Source organism: Elephas maximus, chromosome 23 (assembly GCF_024166365.1).
Source record: "Elephas maximus indicus isolate mEleMax1 chromosome 23, mEleMax1 primary haplotype, whole genome shotgun sequence".
NCBI classification, from domain to species: Eukaryota; Metazoa; Chordata; class Mammalia; order Proboscidea; family Elephantidae; genus Elephas; species Elephas maximus.
In genome coordinates this window covers 18,048,759-18,066,897 of record NC_064841.1, presented here as the reverse complement: position 1 = coordinate 18,066,897, position 18,139 = coordinate 18,048,759, and the positions used below count along the sequence as shown (strand labels likewise).

At 40.2% G+C, this 18,139-nt stretch overlaps 1 protein-coding gene across 2 annotated transcripts in view; it reads left to right on the top strand.

The window, feature by feature from the left end:
• The window catches only part of RASA2 (RAS p21 protein activator 2), a 113,309-nt gene extending 101,970 nt beyond the window's left edge, over positions 1 to 11,339 (top strand). For both annotated transcript variants that reach the window (XM_049867536.1, XM_049867535.1), the window contains exons 20-24: positions 5,007 to 5,089; positions 5,731 to 5,939; positions 6,729 to 6,832; positions 7,160 to 7,349; positions 8,233 to 11,339. In XM_049867536.1, the coding sequence (XP_049723493.1) occupies positions 5,007 to 5,089; positions 5,731 to 5,939; positions 6,729 to 6,832; positions 7,160 to 7,349; positions 8,233 to 8,263 (617 nt within the window). In that variant the 3' untranslated portion in view covers positions 8,264 to 11,339. The remainder of the gene's footprint in view (positions 1 to 5,006; positions 5,090 to 5,730; positions 5,940 to 6,728; positions 6,833 to 7,159; positions 7,350 to 8,232) is intronic.
• Positions 11,340 to 18,139: the final 6,800 nt, after the last annotated feature.

Sequence of the window (18,139 nt, the reverse complement as noted above, 5' to 3'; positions counted from 1 at the left end):
TCGTGGCTATTTCCTAGAGCCTGCGGTTTTAAACATCCATACTTTCTGTTTTAAACCATTTTGATGGATTTTTCTAAAATGTGTTACATGCTTCCCTGCCTTCTAAAAAAGAGTTCATTGAACGTAAGTTAACATTTTCTAGATGACTTGGGGCTCTCATTGATGATAATATTATGTGGTACTCTGATTTAATGATATCTTCAGGGCTGCTTAAGGGTGTGTGCAGCTGTTTTCTCCCCAGCTAAATGCCGTGGACTGCCGTGCTTTCTGTGTTCCTGTGTTTGCTCTGTACAGTTTTTCTCTGTCCCCTTTAAGTTTGGTAAGTTTTTCTCTTTCCCCTTTACGGTCAGGCTTTCACCATAAATTTCTTGTGCTGTCAGTAACCATAACGTGACATCTCACGCCCATCCCCTATACCCACCTCCACTTTTTACTGCTGATACACTGAGTGAGAATGCAGGTACTGGGTTTGTTAAAATTATGCACAAGATTAAAAGGCTTTGAGTGAAGTCTTCAGGACTTCCCCCTATGAGTGAGATACATAGGCTTTGCATTGTTTGTCTGGTTGTTCAGTGAGTGTTCTCCCTTGTTCCTGTTTCCATGCTGTATTCTGGATACCCATACTGCTAGTTAAGTAAGTAGTCTCTTGCTATGCGTATTACTATGCCATTTTGGTGTCTGCAAGAGTACTTCTGAAATTTTCTTTAACATAGCTCTAAAATCATTGAGACTGTTAAACTATCCTTCTGCTGGACCCTAGTTCTCTGAGTCAAGTGTTTATGCCACTTAGATCCAAAGAATGCAGCCTTTTCCCAGTTTACAGAATTTTTCTCAAATAAACTCTTAAATTTTTGATGCTTGATTAGCTAAGTTTTAACAAGTAAAGGTAGGCAACTAATTTTCAATACAACTCAATTCAAATGTGGCAAATGACTATTATAGGGCACTCCGTCATTTGTCAGTCATGATTACTTTGACAGTTTTTTATGGACCTGTGTGCTTATGATTATGATTTTATATTGCTATATTATAATCTAACCATTTTCCGTAACTAAAAGATTTCCTAATTGTGTGGTGGAATCTGATAAGTTACTGATATCCCAGTCTCTTCTTGCCGCATCCAGCCTCGTCTTCTGCGTTCTCTAGCCAGCTCTTTACAGTTCCTTTAACGTGTCGTGCTCTTTTTACATTCACACTTTTGCATGGGCTCTACCTAGACCTCTCTTTTCCTTCTTCACCTGTGTAATATGTTGGTGTTTAAGCCTTTTATCAGATATCTGCTCTTTATGCGAGCCGTTTATAAGCCCCCAGCCACCCCAATTTGTCTATTCCCTCACCACTTTGTTTCTCTGTATAGCACCTTAGAGATAACATCTGTCACACTTTATGGTCTTTACTTTTGTCTGTTTCTTCCCCTAGTCTTTAGATCCTCAATTGTAGGAATCATGTTTTCACTTAGTGGCATAAAGGTGTTCAATAAGTGTTTGTAATGACTGATGTTCTTCACAGAACGCCGTGTTTTCTGGCTGTGTGATCATCTAAATTACTTTAAGAACCACCGTTCTAGGTTTCTAGATTTTCACCAAGCTTACTGATATTAATTCGTTAACTAACTCATTTTCTGTTTTCTCCTACTAGGTCTTTCTCTTTTTCTTTGCCTTTTCTGACTTTATTGGAATAAGCTTTCTCCTTTTTTTTTTTTTCCATCTAAATAAGGGAATTTGGATGTCTAGTTTCTACTCTTAAATTGTTAACACGCAAATTTAAACTGACATGTTTATCCTAATGTCTACAGTTTAAGTTTCTGTACAAGTTAGAAAAGAACATTTAACATGCTTTCATTTTCCTCTTTTCCCAGCACCTCTCTAATAAAATCACCTGGGATTTTAATTCTAGGTTGTTTTGTTCCTTTTACTTTTTTACATCGTGCTTTAATGATTCTCTGCCCTTGCCTATCAGTTTTCCTAATTTTTTTGCCCAAAACTGTTTCTTATATGACATACCTGTGTTTTTCCTGATCCCTTACTTATTTTGCAAGAGTACTTCCTCAGAGAATTCTTCCAGATAAGCTTCGCGTGACTGATACATTTTCTGAGTCCTTAGCTGTAAAAAAAAAAAAAAGGCTTTATTTTACCCTTCCTTTTTTAAAAAAATTGTGACAAATATATACGTATGAAATCATCTGCCATTTCAGCGTTCTTCACATGTACAATTCAGTGACATGAATTATTATTTTATTCTTACTCTTGGATGATAGACTGGGTATAAAATTAAAGTTTTAAAATCATTTTGCCTCATCACTTTGAGCATACTCTACTTTTTACTAGCTTCCATTGTTGCTGGGGAGAATTTTTAAGTCAACCTGATCCTTATTCTTTTTTTTTTCTCTAAAAACTTTTAGAACTCTTTCTTTAGGCTTTAGGTTCTGATATTCTGCTACCTAGTATCTAGATACTTGTTTTTTGCCTTTGCTTTCATCCATTCTGCTCAGCACTCCGTGGATTCTTTCAATCTGAGTGTTTCTCTCTTTGTCTCTGGCACCTTTTCATCAGTGGTTTTCCCCTGAAGAAGTCTTTCCATTCTGTTTCTGGAATTCTTATTAGACAGATATTGACACTTCTAGATCTGTCCTCCACTTTTTTATTTTCTGTTTCTTTGTTCTTTTGCAGTGTGTTTTTGGAGAATCCTCTTCATTTTACTAATTTACTTTGAGCCATTTCATTAAACACTATTAACTATGTGAAATTAACTCCAGTGACATCATGAAGGTACACGTGCCTGAGAGCTTTGTGCTCTCTCTGCCTGTGGCATATTATAATTTGTCCAGAAATGTGTAACTATACCAAATTCAAGTGTATTTGTGCGTTTTGTGTATTCAACAAATCTAAACATAGAAACTCACTGTAAAATTTAAAAATTCTCTGACTTTTATCTTCGTGGTGGCCCCATGTAGATCAGAACCCAAACACATATGTCTCTTCTGCCTCCCTCAATTTGTTATACCCCCTATTTCCTCAGAGATTATTCTGTTTGTAGCATGTGTGTCTCTTTTTCAGAGTGCTGGTTTTCCTCATCTGTTTGGTGATTTATTTATGTATTTTTTGTTACTTGCTCACCTTTGTGTTTTAGTATCGGCATTCACCTGCTCATTGAGTGTTCAGTAACTGGCCTCTGACAACTCTGAGGGAAGGACAGGACAGGCTGCAGAGGGGCAGGGGTGCTGGTGCTTGTCTGCTGGGAGTGGGTGCTCTCCTTTCCTCCTGAGGGCCAGCAGCTCCCTGTGACATGCACTGCTCTGCAGCCCAGCGCATACCCTGATTGCTTCAGCCTGCGGACTATGCCTCTGTTGCCTGCTGCTTAGCACAGCCAAGGAATGGAGGGGCTGACTGGCCCAGCTGTTCCAGATGCAGCTCATTGATTAACTACCCTGGTGTTTGTCTCCACTGTTTATGTCCACTGGCTATGGCTTGAAGCTCTCTTCTGACCATTCCTACTTTTGCAGAAGCCTTCTCCTACCATGTGGCCAGGCTTCGGCTTCCTTTAGTTCACTCCTACCGCCAGTAATTTGATCTTGTCTGCTTCCAAGAATTCCTCAGATTTTCTAGACTTTTTACTGTCTTTTTTTGTTTTCCCATGCATTTATGATTCATATTTGTTGAATTTAAATGTTGTTTTCTCAGGAAAGTTTCCCTAACCACCCAATTTAAAGTAGCTTCCCAGTTACTTTGTATCTCATCTTTCCAGTTTATTTTCATTGCGGCATTGGTCTCCACTTAATATTTATTTATCTTTTGTTGAAATTCCCAGACCTGAATTAGGAGCCTTACATGTTCTGTTTACTGGTGTATCCCAAGTGATTAGAACAGTGCCTGGTAGATAGTAGATATTCAATATATGATGGTTGAATTATGTGACTTTATCTTTTTTTCTTTTTAAAGAAAAAAAAATTTTTTGATGTCATGTCTACCTTGAGTCTCACAAATTTTAGAATCTCACAAATTTTAGATTTCACACCAGGAACCAGGTGTAGCAAATATTCTAGGTTAACCTCTCTGTTTAAGACAAATTTTTTATTAACCAAATAGTTGCCTTTGCCCCCTATCCCCCCGCCAAAAAAAAGCTATACATTAATCCATGGACTAATATAAAATGTAAATGTGTTAATCTCCAGTACTTCAGTCTACACATTCTTAAAGCAAAACTTCAGAGGGGGCGGGGGAGGCTTTGATTTTTCTAAGAACAACATGACAAAATGACCACAAGAGGCCAGACTTACATTTGCTTGTAATTTCTGTAACCGTGGGATACAGTCTTTTCTCAGGTAAATCTTAAGTTGAGGTGCATCGTATTCTTATGCTACATTATTACAGAGTCCCTTTGGAGCAAACTCAAGTTTCCTTATACAGATTCCAACCTCTTAGGTCAGGGCTTTACCCTGGTAAATAAGATTTTCACTTTTCTCTGCATCTCTTAGAGTTAAATTTGTAACTCTAGTCAGCTGACCAACTAATAACGTGATAGTGATGAAGTTTTTCAGTTTAAAACGTTTTGAGGGCCAATCCCATAATTAAACATTAAGTTGGGAAAACAGAAAAATCCACCTAGGTGTAGTCAGGTTTGCTGCTCATGTAATAACATCATGAAAGAAAGTCCCATGCATTAGCAAGTTTTCAGTAGGCCTCTACTGTTCAGTACTTTATTTTTTCAGTCCCCATCTAACTAACATTACACAATTTTCTATGGAAAGATCATGTTTATTCCCATACTTTTGCTTGCAAGTATTTTATATTGAAAGCAAAGAGTAAGTCACTTTATAGAAAACAATCAAAATCTATCTGTACTATGAAACAAAGAATATTTGTACACATACCATCTGGAAATCTACTCTAGGTTATTTAAATTGCTACCATCAAGAGGGTTAGCTTAAACCTTACAGAATTAACCTATCACCTTTATAATTCTGATGGGAATTATTTTAATTTTGTCCTACTTCTTTAATTATTTAGGCAAAGATGCAATTTACACAATTCCAGTAAAAAACATTCTGGCTGTGGAAAAACTGGAAGAGAGCTCTTTCAACAAGAAAAATGTAAGTGACACGAATAAGTAGTGTTTTTTTTTTTTTTAACTGCATATATTAGCAGTTTAAAATTTTCAGAATTTTAGTATTTACTGTTAATTGGTAACAGTTTATAAATTGCTGGCTAAAGCTCCGTCTGTTGATGCCTTACATAGTCTGCCTAGGCTAGTTATTAAATGTGCTTTTCTTAGTGATTTCCTGTTACCAGACTTCTCAATCTGACATTCAAGTCTCGGGGTGATATATCCCCTACCTATCTGGCCAGCCTTATCTTCTGCTACCACTCAGTATACACTCAAGCCAAGCAAGATGATTTCCGGTTCCTGAATATTTTTCCACTGTTGAGTGCTTATTTTTCCATTACTCATACTTTTTCTTACACTCAAAATCCCCTCTGTGTTCCTATTTATATGATGGTTCATTCCTTTGGGAATGCATAGCTTTTTAAAATTATGCTCTCTTGTACTGTTTAGTACAGTGTGACTCAGTATTGTCCTGGGGACCACCTTGCTTGAAAAAAACAATTTATAAGATACCTTAGCAGCAGTTATTTAGCCAAGCAAAGTAGGTTTCTGTTACGTACTTTCTGTTTTGCACAGTGTACTGGCTTTTAGACTGTCACTAACTTTTTATCTTAATTGTCTATGAAGATGTTCCAAGTAATACATACGGAGAAACCCCTCTATGTCCAGGCAAATAATTGTGTAGAAGCTAATGAGTGGATAGATGTGCTGTGCAGGGTGAGCCGGTGCAACCAGAACAGGCTCAGCTTTTATCATCCCTCCGCGTACCTGAATGGAAACTGGCTCTGCTGTCAGGAGACCAGTGAGAACACTCTCGGCTGCAAGCCATGTACTGCGTAAGTGTCTTTCCAATGAAAAGGCAGTTCTCAAAATATGGTATAGCCACACAATAAAGCATTACTCGGCCATAAAAAGGAATGAAGTACTGATGCACGCTCTTGCACAAATGAACCTTGCAAACATTAAGTGAAGGAAGCCAGACAGAAGAGCCACATATTATATGATTACATTTATGTAAAATGTCCAAAAGAGGCAAATTCATAGAAACAGAGGTAGCTCAGTGGTTGTCAGGGACCAGGGAGAAGGAGGAATAGGGAGTGACTGCTGACAGGCATGAGGTTTCTTTGTGGGGTAATAAAAATGTTTTGAAGTAAATAGTATTTGAACAAGTCTACGTATATACTAAAAACCACTGAGTTACACACTTCAAAGGCTGAATTTTATAGTATGTGAATTATATCTCAGTAAAGCCATTATTTAAAAAAAAAAAAAAAGCAATGTTTAAAAATATACAGACTTCAGCAAGAGATCAGGGAAGAAGGGCTTAGCATCCTTTTTCAAATTGTATGAAACAGTCTTTGTAGCCCAGCAGGCTTAAGTAATAATGTATTCCTTTTGTTATGAAGCTAGGTTATGAAAACAGTTTTAGTGTAAAATGCCCATCTCCGTAATTACAATGGGTTAATAACCAAACCTCACTTAGCCCCACTTCATTTAATTCTGAAATGAAGCTAGATTCCTGGAGATTCTTCTGCAGAATTCTGTAATTCTATTTTTAGTCTCAATCCATCAAAAGTCTTTGACATGTTACAAAGTAAAAATTCTGCAATTTCATTTTTCTGTAGAGGAGTCCCCGCAGACATCCAAATAGATATTGATGAAGACAGAGAAACAGAAAGAATTTACTCCCTTTTTACCCTCAACATGCTTAAGCTGCAGAAAATGGAAGGTAAATATACAGTTAATCTCTTTTTATATAACCATGGTCGTCCTCCATTAGCAATACCTGAAGTATTGATTTGGCATTATCATTAAGACAAAAGTACTATGGATTTACTAAAATATTACTTATGTGAAAATTGGCAAACCCCCCCCCCCAGGGGCATTTTTCATAGATATTCTGAAAAAATCCTGTTTTACGTAAATGTCATGATCCTGATAATAAAATCTGTGTGTTTTGGTTATCTGTGGATTCCCAAGGGAAACTTTTATTTATACTGTGAATTATGCTTGTGGAATTGAGTTGTCTGATGGGAGCTTTTATTGCCACTTATAGAGGCTTGTGGAACTATAGCAGTCTATCAAGGACCACAGAAAGAGCCTGATGATTACTCTAACTTTGTCATCGAGGATTCTGTAACAACCTTTAAGACAATTCAGCAAATAAAAAGCGTCACAGAGAAGCTGAGTGAACCTCATGAAAAGTATAGGAAGAAAAGATCAAGTAGCGCAAAATATGGGAGCAAGTAAGTATTTTTAAGACACGATAAGCACATTTTTAACCATGGTTTAGGGTTGCCTCGTGCAGTGTGCTCACGCCTGGAACGCATGTACCTGGCTTACCTTCACCCTTCAAGACCTAGCTCAGAGCCTTTCTCTCATGCCGGAGCTTCCCTGGCCACTCAGACTCAAAGTGACGTCTGTCTTTTTCAGATCTGGTATCATTTCATTGTGTTGCTGCTACACTTCATCACCACTTTTAAAGTTATATTCAGTTTTAGTTCATTCTTTGAATGCTTAGGTACTTTATTGTTTTTAACAGTCTTCATTAATTTTTTATTACAGTACCTTGTACATTGTTGTGTTGCCAATGTTGACCACCCTTATTAAATAGTATCCCTCTTCCCCCTGTACCTGGAGCCCTCGTGGCACAGTGGTTAAGAGCTTGGCTGCTAACCAAAACGTTGGCAGTTCGAATCTGCCAGGTGCTCCTTGGAAAGCCTTTAGGACAGTACTCTGTCCTATAGGGTCACTATGAGTCAGAATCGACTGGATGGCAGTGGGTTTTGTTTTTTGGGTTTTTTCCCCCCTGTACACACATACACTCACACACACTACTCCTTGCCAGCTTTATTTTTCTCTGTTAAAAAATACCAACCTCTGATGTACTAAATACTTATTTTCCCTCTACCAGAATATAAGCTCCATGAGGGCAGGGATTTTGTGTATTTTGCTTCTAGAACAGTGCCAGGCGTTAAATAGGTGGTCAGTAAATACTTGTTAAATTAATGAAGGAAGACTTAGCATGAGATTATCAAGTAAAAATATAAATGGATTTTATGTTTGTCACTTTTTAAAATTTTTTGTTTCTCAACTTTTGAAAAATTATTTTCTTTTATTGTTTTCTAGGGAAAATCCAATTGTTGGGAAAGCATCATAGAGTATCACCAATTGATTTAGAAGAACTGGAAAATACTGTTTTTGTTGGAATTTTTTAATTCATCATATGTTTTGTCCATAGTATTTAAGAACAAACATCAGCTCTAGTGTCACCTGTGTTCACACCGTATTTAATATTTAATAATTACAGTTAACTGGGAATCCTGATATTAATGTTTTACTAGAGAATTTGAAACTCAAGATTCCCTTCATATCTTAAGTGTCCAAAGCCATGTTTCTGCAGCTTCTTTTTAGTAGAAAGAATCTTCCCAAAGAAGGTCTTGAAGAAGCTTTGTAACAAAGGGAGAACTCCTCCATCGCGAGAAACCATCTCTTGTTGTAACACTCCGTGTTCTGTGAACTTGTTTTCACTACCGTTAGTGCCTGCTCTGTACTGCCAACATTGTGTTTATTAGAAAACCCCAATCCGGGATCATTCAGAGCTTCCCCTTTAGTTCATCTAGACCCTCCCCTTCCTTGAGAAAGAATATCAGATATATATATATGTATCCCCTCCCCTTTGGTCCAGTAATCATTACAGGTTACATTAGGGACAGTGACAGAAACTTCAGAAAACTGCCTGAGCGCCCCTGAAAATCAGTAGATCCTTTTGCCCATTTACAGATGTAAACAGGACTCAGATAGGAGGAATCAGGGGTCTGTGCTGTCGCGTGCATCTTGTTTACATTTGGGATGCACGATGGCAGATGAAATAAAATGGGATCACTAAATTTTTTTTCATTGTTTTGAAGATCAGGTACTCATTTTCTTGATTTGAGGGTTCAGGTTAACATAACTTCCAAGGACATCTCTTCTGAAAAAGAAGCAGTGAACAGTGAAAGCCGGTGGTGGGAGCATTGCCTGACTCCAGCTGTCGTTTCCCGTCCTCGTCCTCATCAGGGCCATCATCACCACGCCCTCCTCGTCGTGTTAGGTTGTGCTCTATCTCGAGAACAGTCACTCAGCGCACTTTAATAATCTGGACTGCCCAGGTTGTACTTTAGATACACCGTGGTATCTAACCTTTGTGATCAGTTGAATGATCAGTGTTTAAGTATAAAAATAATGCTTTCCTGAAAATGTTTATACTTCATTGCTGTTTCCTTGTTGCCTGCTAGCCAAGTGGAATTTGGCTTAGCAACTATTTGAATCCTGTTTTTCCCTAATAATTTACTTTTGTCCTAAAAACCATAACTGTAAATAAGCAGCCGAAGCAAGGTGCCACCTTGAAGTTAAAGAGGGATACACTTTGTTTCATCAGTATTAAAAACCATGGTACTTCCCTTTTGTCTTTTTTAATTCAAAACAACGTTTTCTAAATGTGGTACTTTGATTCTGGAGTATTTACACGTTTCTGTTTAAAACTGTGACTTATTAATGCAAGTCTAGCCAGTAGTGCTTTTTTTGTTTCCCTGATCATAAGCTATATTTCAAATATACTTTGGCAATTATGTTATTGGTGGATAATTATTTTTAAATTATATTGTTATTAGGTAATTCTTTTTAAAGACCCATTTGACATAGAATCAAAATTGTTCCATAAACGATTGTAACTGAGCAATGGAGTTCTCTAAATGATTTGTAAAAACCAATTGGTTATATTTAAGAATCAGTACTAGTCTGCATTATGGTTGGTTATTACTCTTGGCCCATTTTAAAGACAAGTTTGAAGCGTCCTTTAAATTTTATGAGCTTGTAGATTCATGAACTGCGTTGATTTACAAATTAAGTAGTATAAGAACTTAACCATTTAATAAATTTCTCCATCTTGAATTTCATCCAGATTAAAATTTCGTTTTAAAAATCCCTGAAATGTTCTATCTCAAAAGGACATGATGTGTATTGCCAGGTACCACTCATTACTTTTTAGTGGCTTTTATTCTGCTGTTTTTTTAAAGGCAAAAGAAATATTCTTGTAATATTTCTAATATATAATCCCCAATTATGATTGTTTAAGATGACAACATTTTCAAAGGGACCAAGGCTGTGTATATACATAACTCTGGATTTGAAGGGAAGAGTTCAGTCATCTAGTTATTTTCTTAACGTGACACTTTTAGCTAGTTTGACTGGAATTAACCAGCTTAGCACAGCCAAAGAGGGAGTAATGTGAAATTAAATTATTTTTCTTTTTAAAAGTTTTCCAAAATGAGAGACTGTGTCAGTAGGACCCAAAGATACTCAAGGTACTTGTTTCCAGGGTCCTCAGTCCTCTGCCATTCTTCATGAGTACTTTTTTATTACCCGATCCTCTTTTCTCCGCGTTTTTCTCTCTTGAAAAAATACATGGCAGCTCACTTCACCCTAAAAACCTGGAACCCCAGGAAGGGGGAAAAAAAGATAATATGAGGAAACTCTTGCCATAAATGCTAGTCCTGGTTCTTAGTTAGTGATTTCCATCCGTTGAAAATGGTTTTGTTATTGTTTTGTTTTTTGTTTAGCTTTGTTTTGTTTTTTAAAATCATGATGGGCAATAGCAAAGATTTATAATCCTGGGAATATAATTTATCAAATTGAATTATTTCATTTGCCAAAGAAATTTGTTTTTAATATCATGGATTATGGTTAAGTGTCAGAACTAGGCTTTCTTTTTCCACACAAAAGAAGGCGACAAATGATGTGGCTTTGTTTCTGTTTCTGAAGCCTAATCTCATTTATCAGAAAGGCTCATTCATGCCGGATTTTGAAAAACAGATTTTTTTTTTTTTTAGATGAAAGCACCTTTAATTTGCTCTAACGGTACATCCTGTAAAGACAAAATGCTACAGAGCCTTTTAGGCGTCCTTACAGTATGTGAAAAATACAGGACTCATTCTAGAGTTAAATTACCAGACTAGATTGATATTATCTGCTTCCATTTTGATTAACTTAGAAATGAATATGTTGCTAGTAAATATTGGTTTTTACAGTGTCTAGTTTGAACATGTAAGTTATCAAAACTTAATGTAGTGAATTTGTGTAACCATGTTGTATTGTTGAGAATGTATTTTTATTTAAATTTTATTTTCTTATCAAGAGTATTATAAAAATTAAAAATTTTTGTAACTGCCGCTTGGAAATAACTCAAATAAATTACCAGAAGCCTGTCTATTTTTTGTGAGAACCTCTTCCTTAACTGATTTAAGAATTTCTTCAAAAAGCTGTTTAAAATTATCATACCTTGGCTGTCAGTAAGGGTATACTGGTAGTGAGAAGTCGCCGGTAACAAAGAAGAGTGAAGCAATATGGAGAAGTCTCAGTATACTTCTCTTGCACTTAACTGTGCCACTTTTTGATGGACTACGGCCCTTCTACGTTCAGTCATTCATTCAGCAGTTTGTATTAAGGACCTGTGGTATATATAGCACAGTGCAGACTGCCTTGTCATTCCCTGGAGCCATACATGTCCCGTGTGCTCCTATCTGGGTACACAGTTTAGAGCTGAGGGTTTCAGCCTGTGTTTGGCTTTGTGAATAATCGCACTTTCTACTGTTCTCAAAAAAAAAAAAAAAACAACATCAGAGCCTCTAGTTACTCAGGCTTTGTTCCAACACTGGAGCCACCAGAGGGTTTTGAGCATCGAAGTCACACGATCAGCTTAACTTTTTTGGATTGCTGTGACTGCCATGTTGAGAACAGTCTCAGGTGGGCATAGAAGGAAGTAGGAAGACTAGGCAAGAGGCTAGTGTCCTAATCAGGTGAGGATTGGTGGTGGCTGGGTTCTAGGTGTTAGCACAAGGAGTGGTGAGAAGTGGTCAAATTCTGGTTATTTGTAGTGGTAGAACCAACAGATTTTTGGCAGATGGTGTCTGTCTGAGTCATCTAGTGCTGCTGTAACAGAAATACCACAAGTGGATGGCTTTAACAAAGAGAAGTTTATTTGCTTACAGTCTGGTAAACTAGAAGTCCCAATTGAGGGTGGCATCTCCAGGGGAAGGCTTTATCTCTGTCTGGCTCTGGAGGAAGGTCCTTTTCATCAGTCTTCCTCTGGACTAGGAGCTTCTCCACGCAGGAACCCCAGGTCCAAAGGACATGCTCTGTTCGCAGCACTGCTTTTTTGGTGGTACGAGGTCCCCAACTGTCTGCTTTCTTCCTTTTTATCTTTTGTAAGATGAAAGATAGTGCAGACCACACCCCAGGGAAACTCCCTTTACATTGTATCAGGGATGTGACTTTAGTGAGGGTCCCAAGAACCGGAGGGCAGATGGACGGGAGCCAGCTGCAGGATCCAGAGTGAGCAAAAGCCCACAGGCCTTGCCGGAATGTCCACTTACATTCGGTGCAAGCCACACATCTAAGGAAACTCCCTTTCAACTGATTGACTACTCACAGCAGATTCCATCATGGGGGTGATCATATTATATCAAATCTCAACATGGAAGTGATCGTATCATAAAACTGCCAAATCATTTAGGATCATGGCCCAGCCAAGTTGACACAGGATCTTAACCATCACAGATGGAATGTGGGATAAAGGAGCCTAGGAAGATCTAGTAACCTAAGGAACTGGAAGAATGGAGGGGTCATCTACTGAGATGGGATGATTACAGGAAGAGCAGGCTTACATGAGTTCTCTCTGTCTATGTGAATGATTCCTGGGGGCTGGCCCATTTAAATTGCTTACTAAGTACCAGCACGTATTTTACCTAGTTTGATAGTTGTTTACCATATCTTCCTCACTAGATCGTAAATGATTCGAAGTATAAACCAAAAACCAAACCTGTTGCCATTGAGTCAATTCTGACTCACAGTGACCCTATAGAACAGTAGAACTGCCTCATAGGATTTCCAAGGAGTGGCTGGTAGATTCAAACTGCTCAACTTTTGGTTAGCAGCCAAGCTCTTAACCACTGTACCACCAGGGCTCCAATTCCAAATATAGGGAGATGCTTTATTGTACCACACAGCTTTGTGCCCCATGGAAGAGGAAGGTTTGATAAATACGCCGTGAATGAATGACATTCCTGCAGCTAAGTTGGAAGAGCAAGGGGCTTGGTTGGAAATTCTGACTTAATTAGGAACGACCTTTATGATCATGGTTGAATAGTTCCTTTGGGTTTTGGTTTTCCTACACATGTGAAATTTAACAGTTTATGTCTTCAAGAAAAATTTACTGGGCCCCTACTGTGCACCAAGCACTCCACTAACCAAAAGCCCCTAAGATTCCTCCCTTGAGGTGTTCATGGTCAAGCTGGGGTCTGGGCCAGAGTGATCTGAGGGTTTTCCTACATGTTCAAAACCAAGACAGATGACCCCTAGGGTTGTTGGGGTTGTTTTTTGTTTTTTTTTTTGGTCTCAGAAGAATATTTGGCAATGCCTAGAAACATTTTTGTCATAATTGGGGAGTTACTACTGGCATCTGGTGAGTAGAGGCCGGGGATCCTGGTAAACATCCTACAGTGTACAGGACAGCCCCCACAACAGAGTTATCAGGCCCAAAACATCAATAGCGCTGAGGTTGAGAAGCCATGCCTTAGAAAGCCTGGAAGCCAGTGCTAGCCACTCTTCTCTGCCTGAAAAGCCTACCTGTGCTCCATGGAATGAGGAGATGGTACAACAGCGGGTAAGAGCACAGGCCAGGCAACACAGACCACATGCCAGTGACCAGCTGAGTGACCTCGGCCAGGTTAATTCACCTCACCAAGCCTGGTTTTGCAAAGTGTAAAATGGGAAGGGTAACCTTATCTGACCTACAGGATAGGTGTGTGGAACAGTCACACAGCTTACAGCTTGGAGCACACGGGCTAGGCATTATCGTCAAATGTTTGAAAGCCCAGCCTTTGCACCATCAGTGGAACCCAGGTCTTTGCCCTTAGACATCGGGACCTGGGGAATCTGGGCTGGTGAGGAACACCTCTCAGAGCTGGAGTTGGTGGGCTGAGGCTCAGCTCCTTGCCATCATGTCCTCGTGGGCAAGTCACCTGCAGACACCAGTCTCCTCATGCCAGTGGATGAGTTGGACAGTATGAGTGCAAGGCTTAAGAGAGACTAGTGCGTGACAACCCCAGGAGTGTGTTTATCTGCGATTTCCGAAAGGCCCCCGGGGGAAGATAGCCACAGTAAGGCAGGGGAGGGATCAGATGTCTGCCACCAGAGAAGCAGGGCCAGAGCCCAGGGAGACGGGTGGGTCACCATGGCAGCACCAGAGCCCAGGGCCCTGAAGTAAACCTGAGCATGCTCTGAGAGCTACACAATGCTTCCAAGAGCCAGTTTCTTGCCAGGCCCACACTAAGCAGTGACAGGCATTGTGCTAGACCCAGATCGGAGTCACCCCTGGCCTCCCATGCTTGGGAACAACCTCTGCCTTCATTTCCCACACTGCTCAGCTACGTGGTGTGGCCACCTAACAAGTCCACTTGCCCCATGTCTCCAGCTCAGTGGCTTTCCCTGCAAAGGCACCTGAATCCACCGCCTCTTTCACTGAGAGAGTCTCCCACTTGGCCTGTGGACACCGTGCCAGGCAGCCCAGGCAATGAGGCTTCAGTCGGCTCAGTCCCGGGGACTCGGGTCAGACACTCTGAAACTAAAGGACTTTCCCAAGAGGGAGCTCCCAGGTCCAGACGGCAGGAGAATCCAGGATAAAGCTCCAAGCGGAAGAGTCCCCTGGGGGGCAACCACACCTGGGGAGCAACCACACCTGGGGAGCAACCACACCTGGGTACATCTCAGGAGGCTGGCAGATGCTAGACAGACTCCCAGCCCTTTGAGACAAGCCCCTTTCACCAGGGTCTTTCTTGGCTGTCTGTACTTAAGTGCGAATCTCTGGAGCAGGAGAGGGCCTCCTCTCAGGCCCCTGCAATCCAGCTCCCCAGCTGTGAGTTCACATTTCAGGAAGCCTTGGAAAGAGAAACATTAGACTAGCGGTTCTCAAAGAGAGGTCCTGGGACCAGCAGCACCACCTGGGAACTTGAGAGAAATGCAAGCTGTCAGACCCCATCCCAGACCTACCAAGTCAGCAACTCTTGTTTGAACAAGGCCTCCAGGTGATTCTAACGGTCACTCAAGTTGGAGAACCCTGCATTTGCTGTTCGTGAGCCATTTCTGGAAACGTCATCAGGTGCTGAGAACACGTGGGGGTCTCACCCAACACCTGCTAAAGACGGGAAGCCAGTCTCCAAGTCTGGGGGCCAAAGGGGATTCCTGGAAGCACCAGGTCATCCCCCAAGACTCTTCTGACTTACTGTAGGTGTTAATATTGAGGGGTGGGGGGGGAGCCCAAAGCTGAATCAAAGTGGCATGAAGCCATCAGAGATAAAAAAAAAATTAAAGTTCCCAAAATATTATTGTTGCGAGTACTTAGGGAGGCTCTAGTGTGGTGCTTTTTGCACAAATATTGTGAGTCACAATAACTGTATTTATCTTCTTCTTCCCTGGGCAAATAAGGAAACCTCTGTGGGGGTGTTGATATTTATTTATTTTTGGATGAGCCCTGTAATAGTGGAAATATTTTGTACGTGATTATAGAACCCTGGAGCTAAAGCACTGCCCCTGAGGGGGAGCGAGGATTTAATTGGTAAATAATATAGACATTTCCATCTAATTAAGAAGACCACAACATGCGTAAACTCTTGTTTTTAAGTAACATCACTCCAGGCAGCTTCTCGCTAAAACACAAGGTCAGGCCCATGGGAGAGGGGGGTGGTGCTGGTAGAGAGAGGGCGCCTGGCCCAGCATTCTCAAATGATGCTCTCTTTTCTGTGCCTCAGTTTCCACTTGGTTCTCTGCCTCATGGGGAAGCTAAAAAGCCAGGTGCCGCTGTCAACTAGGCCTCCGATCTCATCTCTAGTGGCCCCTCGAGAAAATCGAGAAATGCAGGTCCCTGACTGTAAATTTCTTGCTTAAAAATCATACTGACCTCCATGGCTAGTGCTCTTAATGCAGGAAAAAAGGGGGCACTCCGCGTCCTGTGACGATAGAGCGCAGAGAGGAAAAACAGCCATTACAGACCTCATTAGCAAGAGCCTGACCTAGACCCGGAACTGTGATCTGACTCATGCGTGAGAAAGAGGCTGAGTGTGGACGGGACTGGCATTTGGAGAGATTACTGGTTTTAAACATTGACTTGGGAGAAATGAAGACCTATGTCCACACAAAGGTGCATAGCAGCTTTATTTGTAATAGCTAACAAGTAGAAACAATCCATGCCCATTAACAAACTGGTATATCCAAATAATATAATGCTACACAGCAATAGAAAGAAATGAACTATTGAAACACCTAACAATAGGGAAGAATCTCAAAGTTGTTAAAAAAAAAAAAAAAATAGGGAAGAATCTCGAAGTTGTTACTCTGAGTGAAATAAGCCAGGCAAAAAGAGTCCATGCTATAGGATTACATTTGTAGAAAATTCTAGAAAATGCTAACTAATCTCTAGTGGCAGAGAGCAGACAGCGGTTGCCTGTGGGAGAAGGAGTTGGAAGGAGGAATTACAAAGGGGACAAGGAAACTGGGGGTGTCGGACATGTTCTCTATATTGATTGTACTGATGGTTTCCTGAGTGTTTACGCGTGCCAAAACTTGTCAAGTTATACACTTTAATATGTACAGTTCATTGTTTGTCAGTAATGCCTCAATCAAGTTTTAAAAAATTAGGTTGGCAATTCTGTTTCTTGGTCAGCTTCTGATAGGGTCCCTCCTCTTTCTGACTGAGTTGGAATCATACAGATTTTGGCGGTGAGCTGTTGGCACCGAGAGAAAGGATGTTCCGGGCACTAACGGTACATGACTAGAAGCAGGGAATGAAGAAATGTATCTCTTTCATATCGACAATAATAACGTTGTTGTCGTTAGCTGCCGTCAAGTCAGTTCCAATGCATAGCAACGCCACATGCGACAGAGTGAAACACTCCCTGGCTCTTCACCATCCTCACAATCATTGCTATATTTGAGCCCGTAGTTGCAGCCACTGTGTCAATCTGTTAATAATCAACAATTTGAGCATTTGTTATCTGCCAGGCGGAGCATTTTACAAACATTTATTTATGTTCACACAACTTTGTGAGCAGATGTTATTGGGCCCATTTTACAGAGTAGGAAACTGAGTCTCAGGAAGATGAAGTAACTTCCTAAGGAATGGCAGGAGATCCAGGATTTGAAACACCTGGAGGGCTACACTCTAAGATGTTAACTGTGGCCGTCTCTGGCTGGTTGGATTACAAGTGAGTTTTATTTCATATATTTTTTTATTTTTATGTATTTCTCAAATTTCTACAATGAACATGTACCATTATTAACCAGGAATATTTTTAAGACTAAAATTATTGTAACCACCTTGTGAAACATTTCACAAAATCTTCTCCCATAATAATTCCTGTTATGTATTGAGTTTATTAAATGCCTCATGCTTAATCTCACATTTAATCTACAAATTACATGTTATGAATGGGAAACTGAGGCACAGAGTAGGTGACTTATGTGCCCAAAACAACAAAGTTATGGAGCAAGAGAGTCAGGATTTGAACCCAGAGCACTCTGGCACTGGAATGCTTCTCCTTTCTATGCCATCAAATCCCACCATCCCCACACTGCCACTTCTCTGAAGTTCCCTTTGTGGCTCCAGCCACCCGTGCACGTATTTAGCATAGCTGAAGTCACTGTGTCCATCTGTCAGCGTTCCATTTTTTCCTCCTCCGGCCAGCTGAGGAATACTTTCCACATTACTCCATGCACTTCTCATTCGGTCTTTTTAAAGGGCCGCACAATATTTCATGCAGTTGGTATATGGCAGTCACTTGCCCAGCCATTCCTCTATTGTTGGTCTGCAAAGAGCTTTTTATAGAAAACAATGCTATTTGTCGAGGAGCCAAAAAAAGCACCTGGTAATTTACGCTCACCTCCAAGAATAACAGAGAGAGGACCAGAGGGGCAAAGATGCTCTCGTGACTCAAGGCAGGTTATT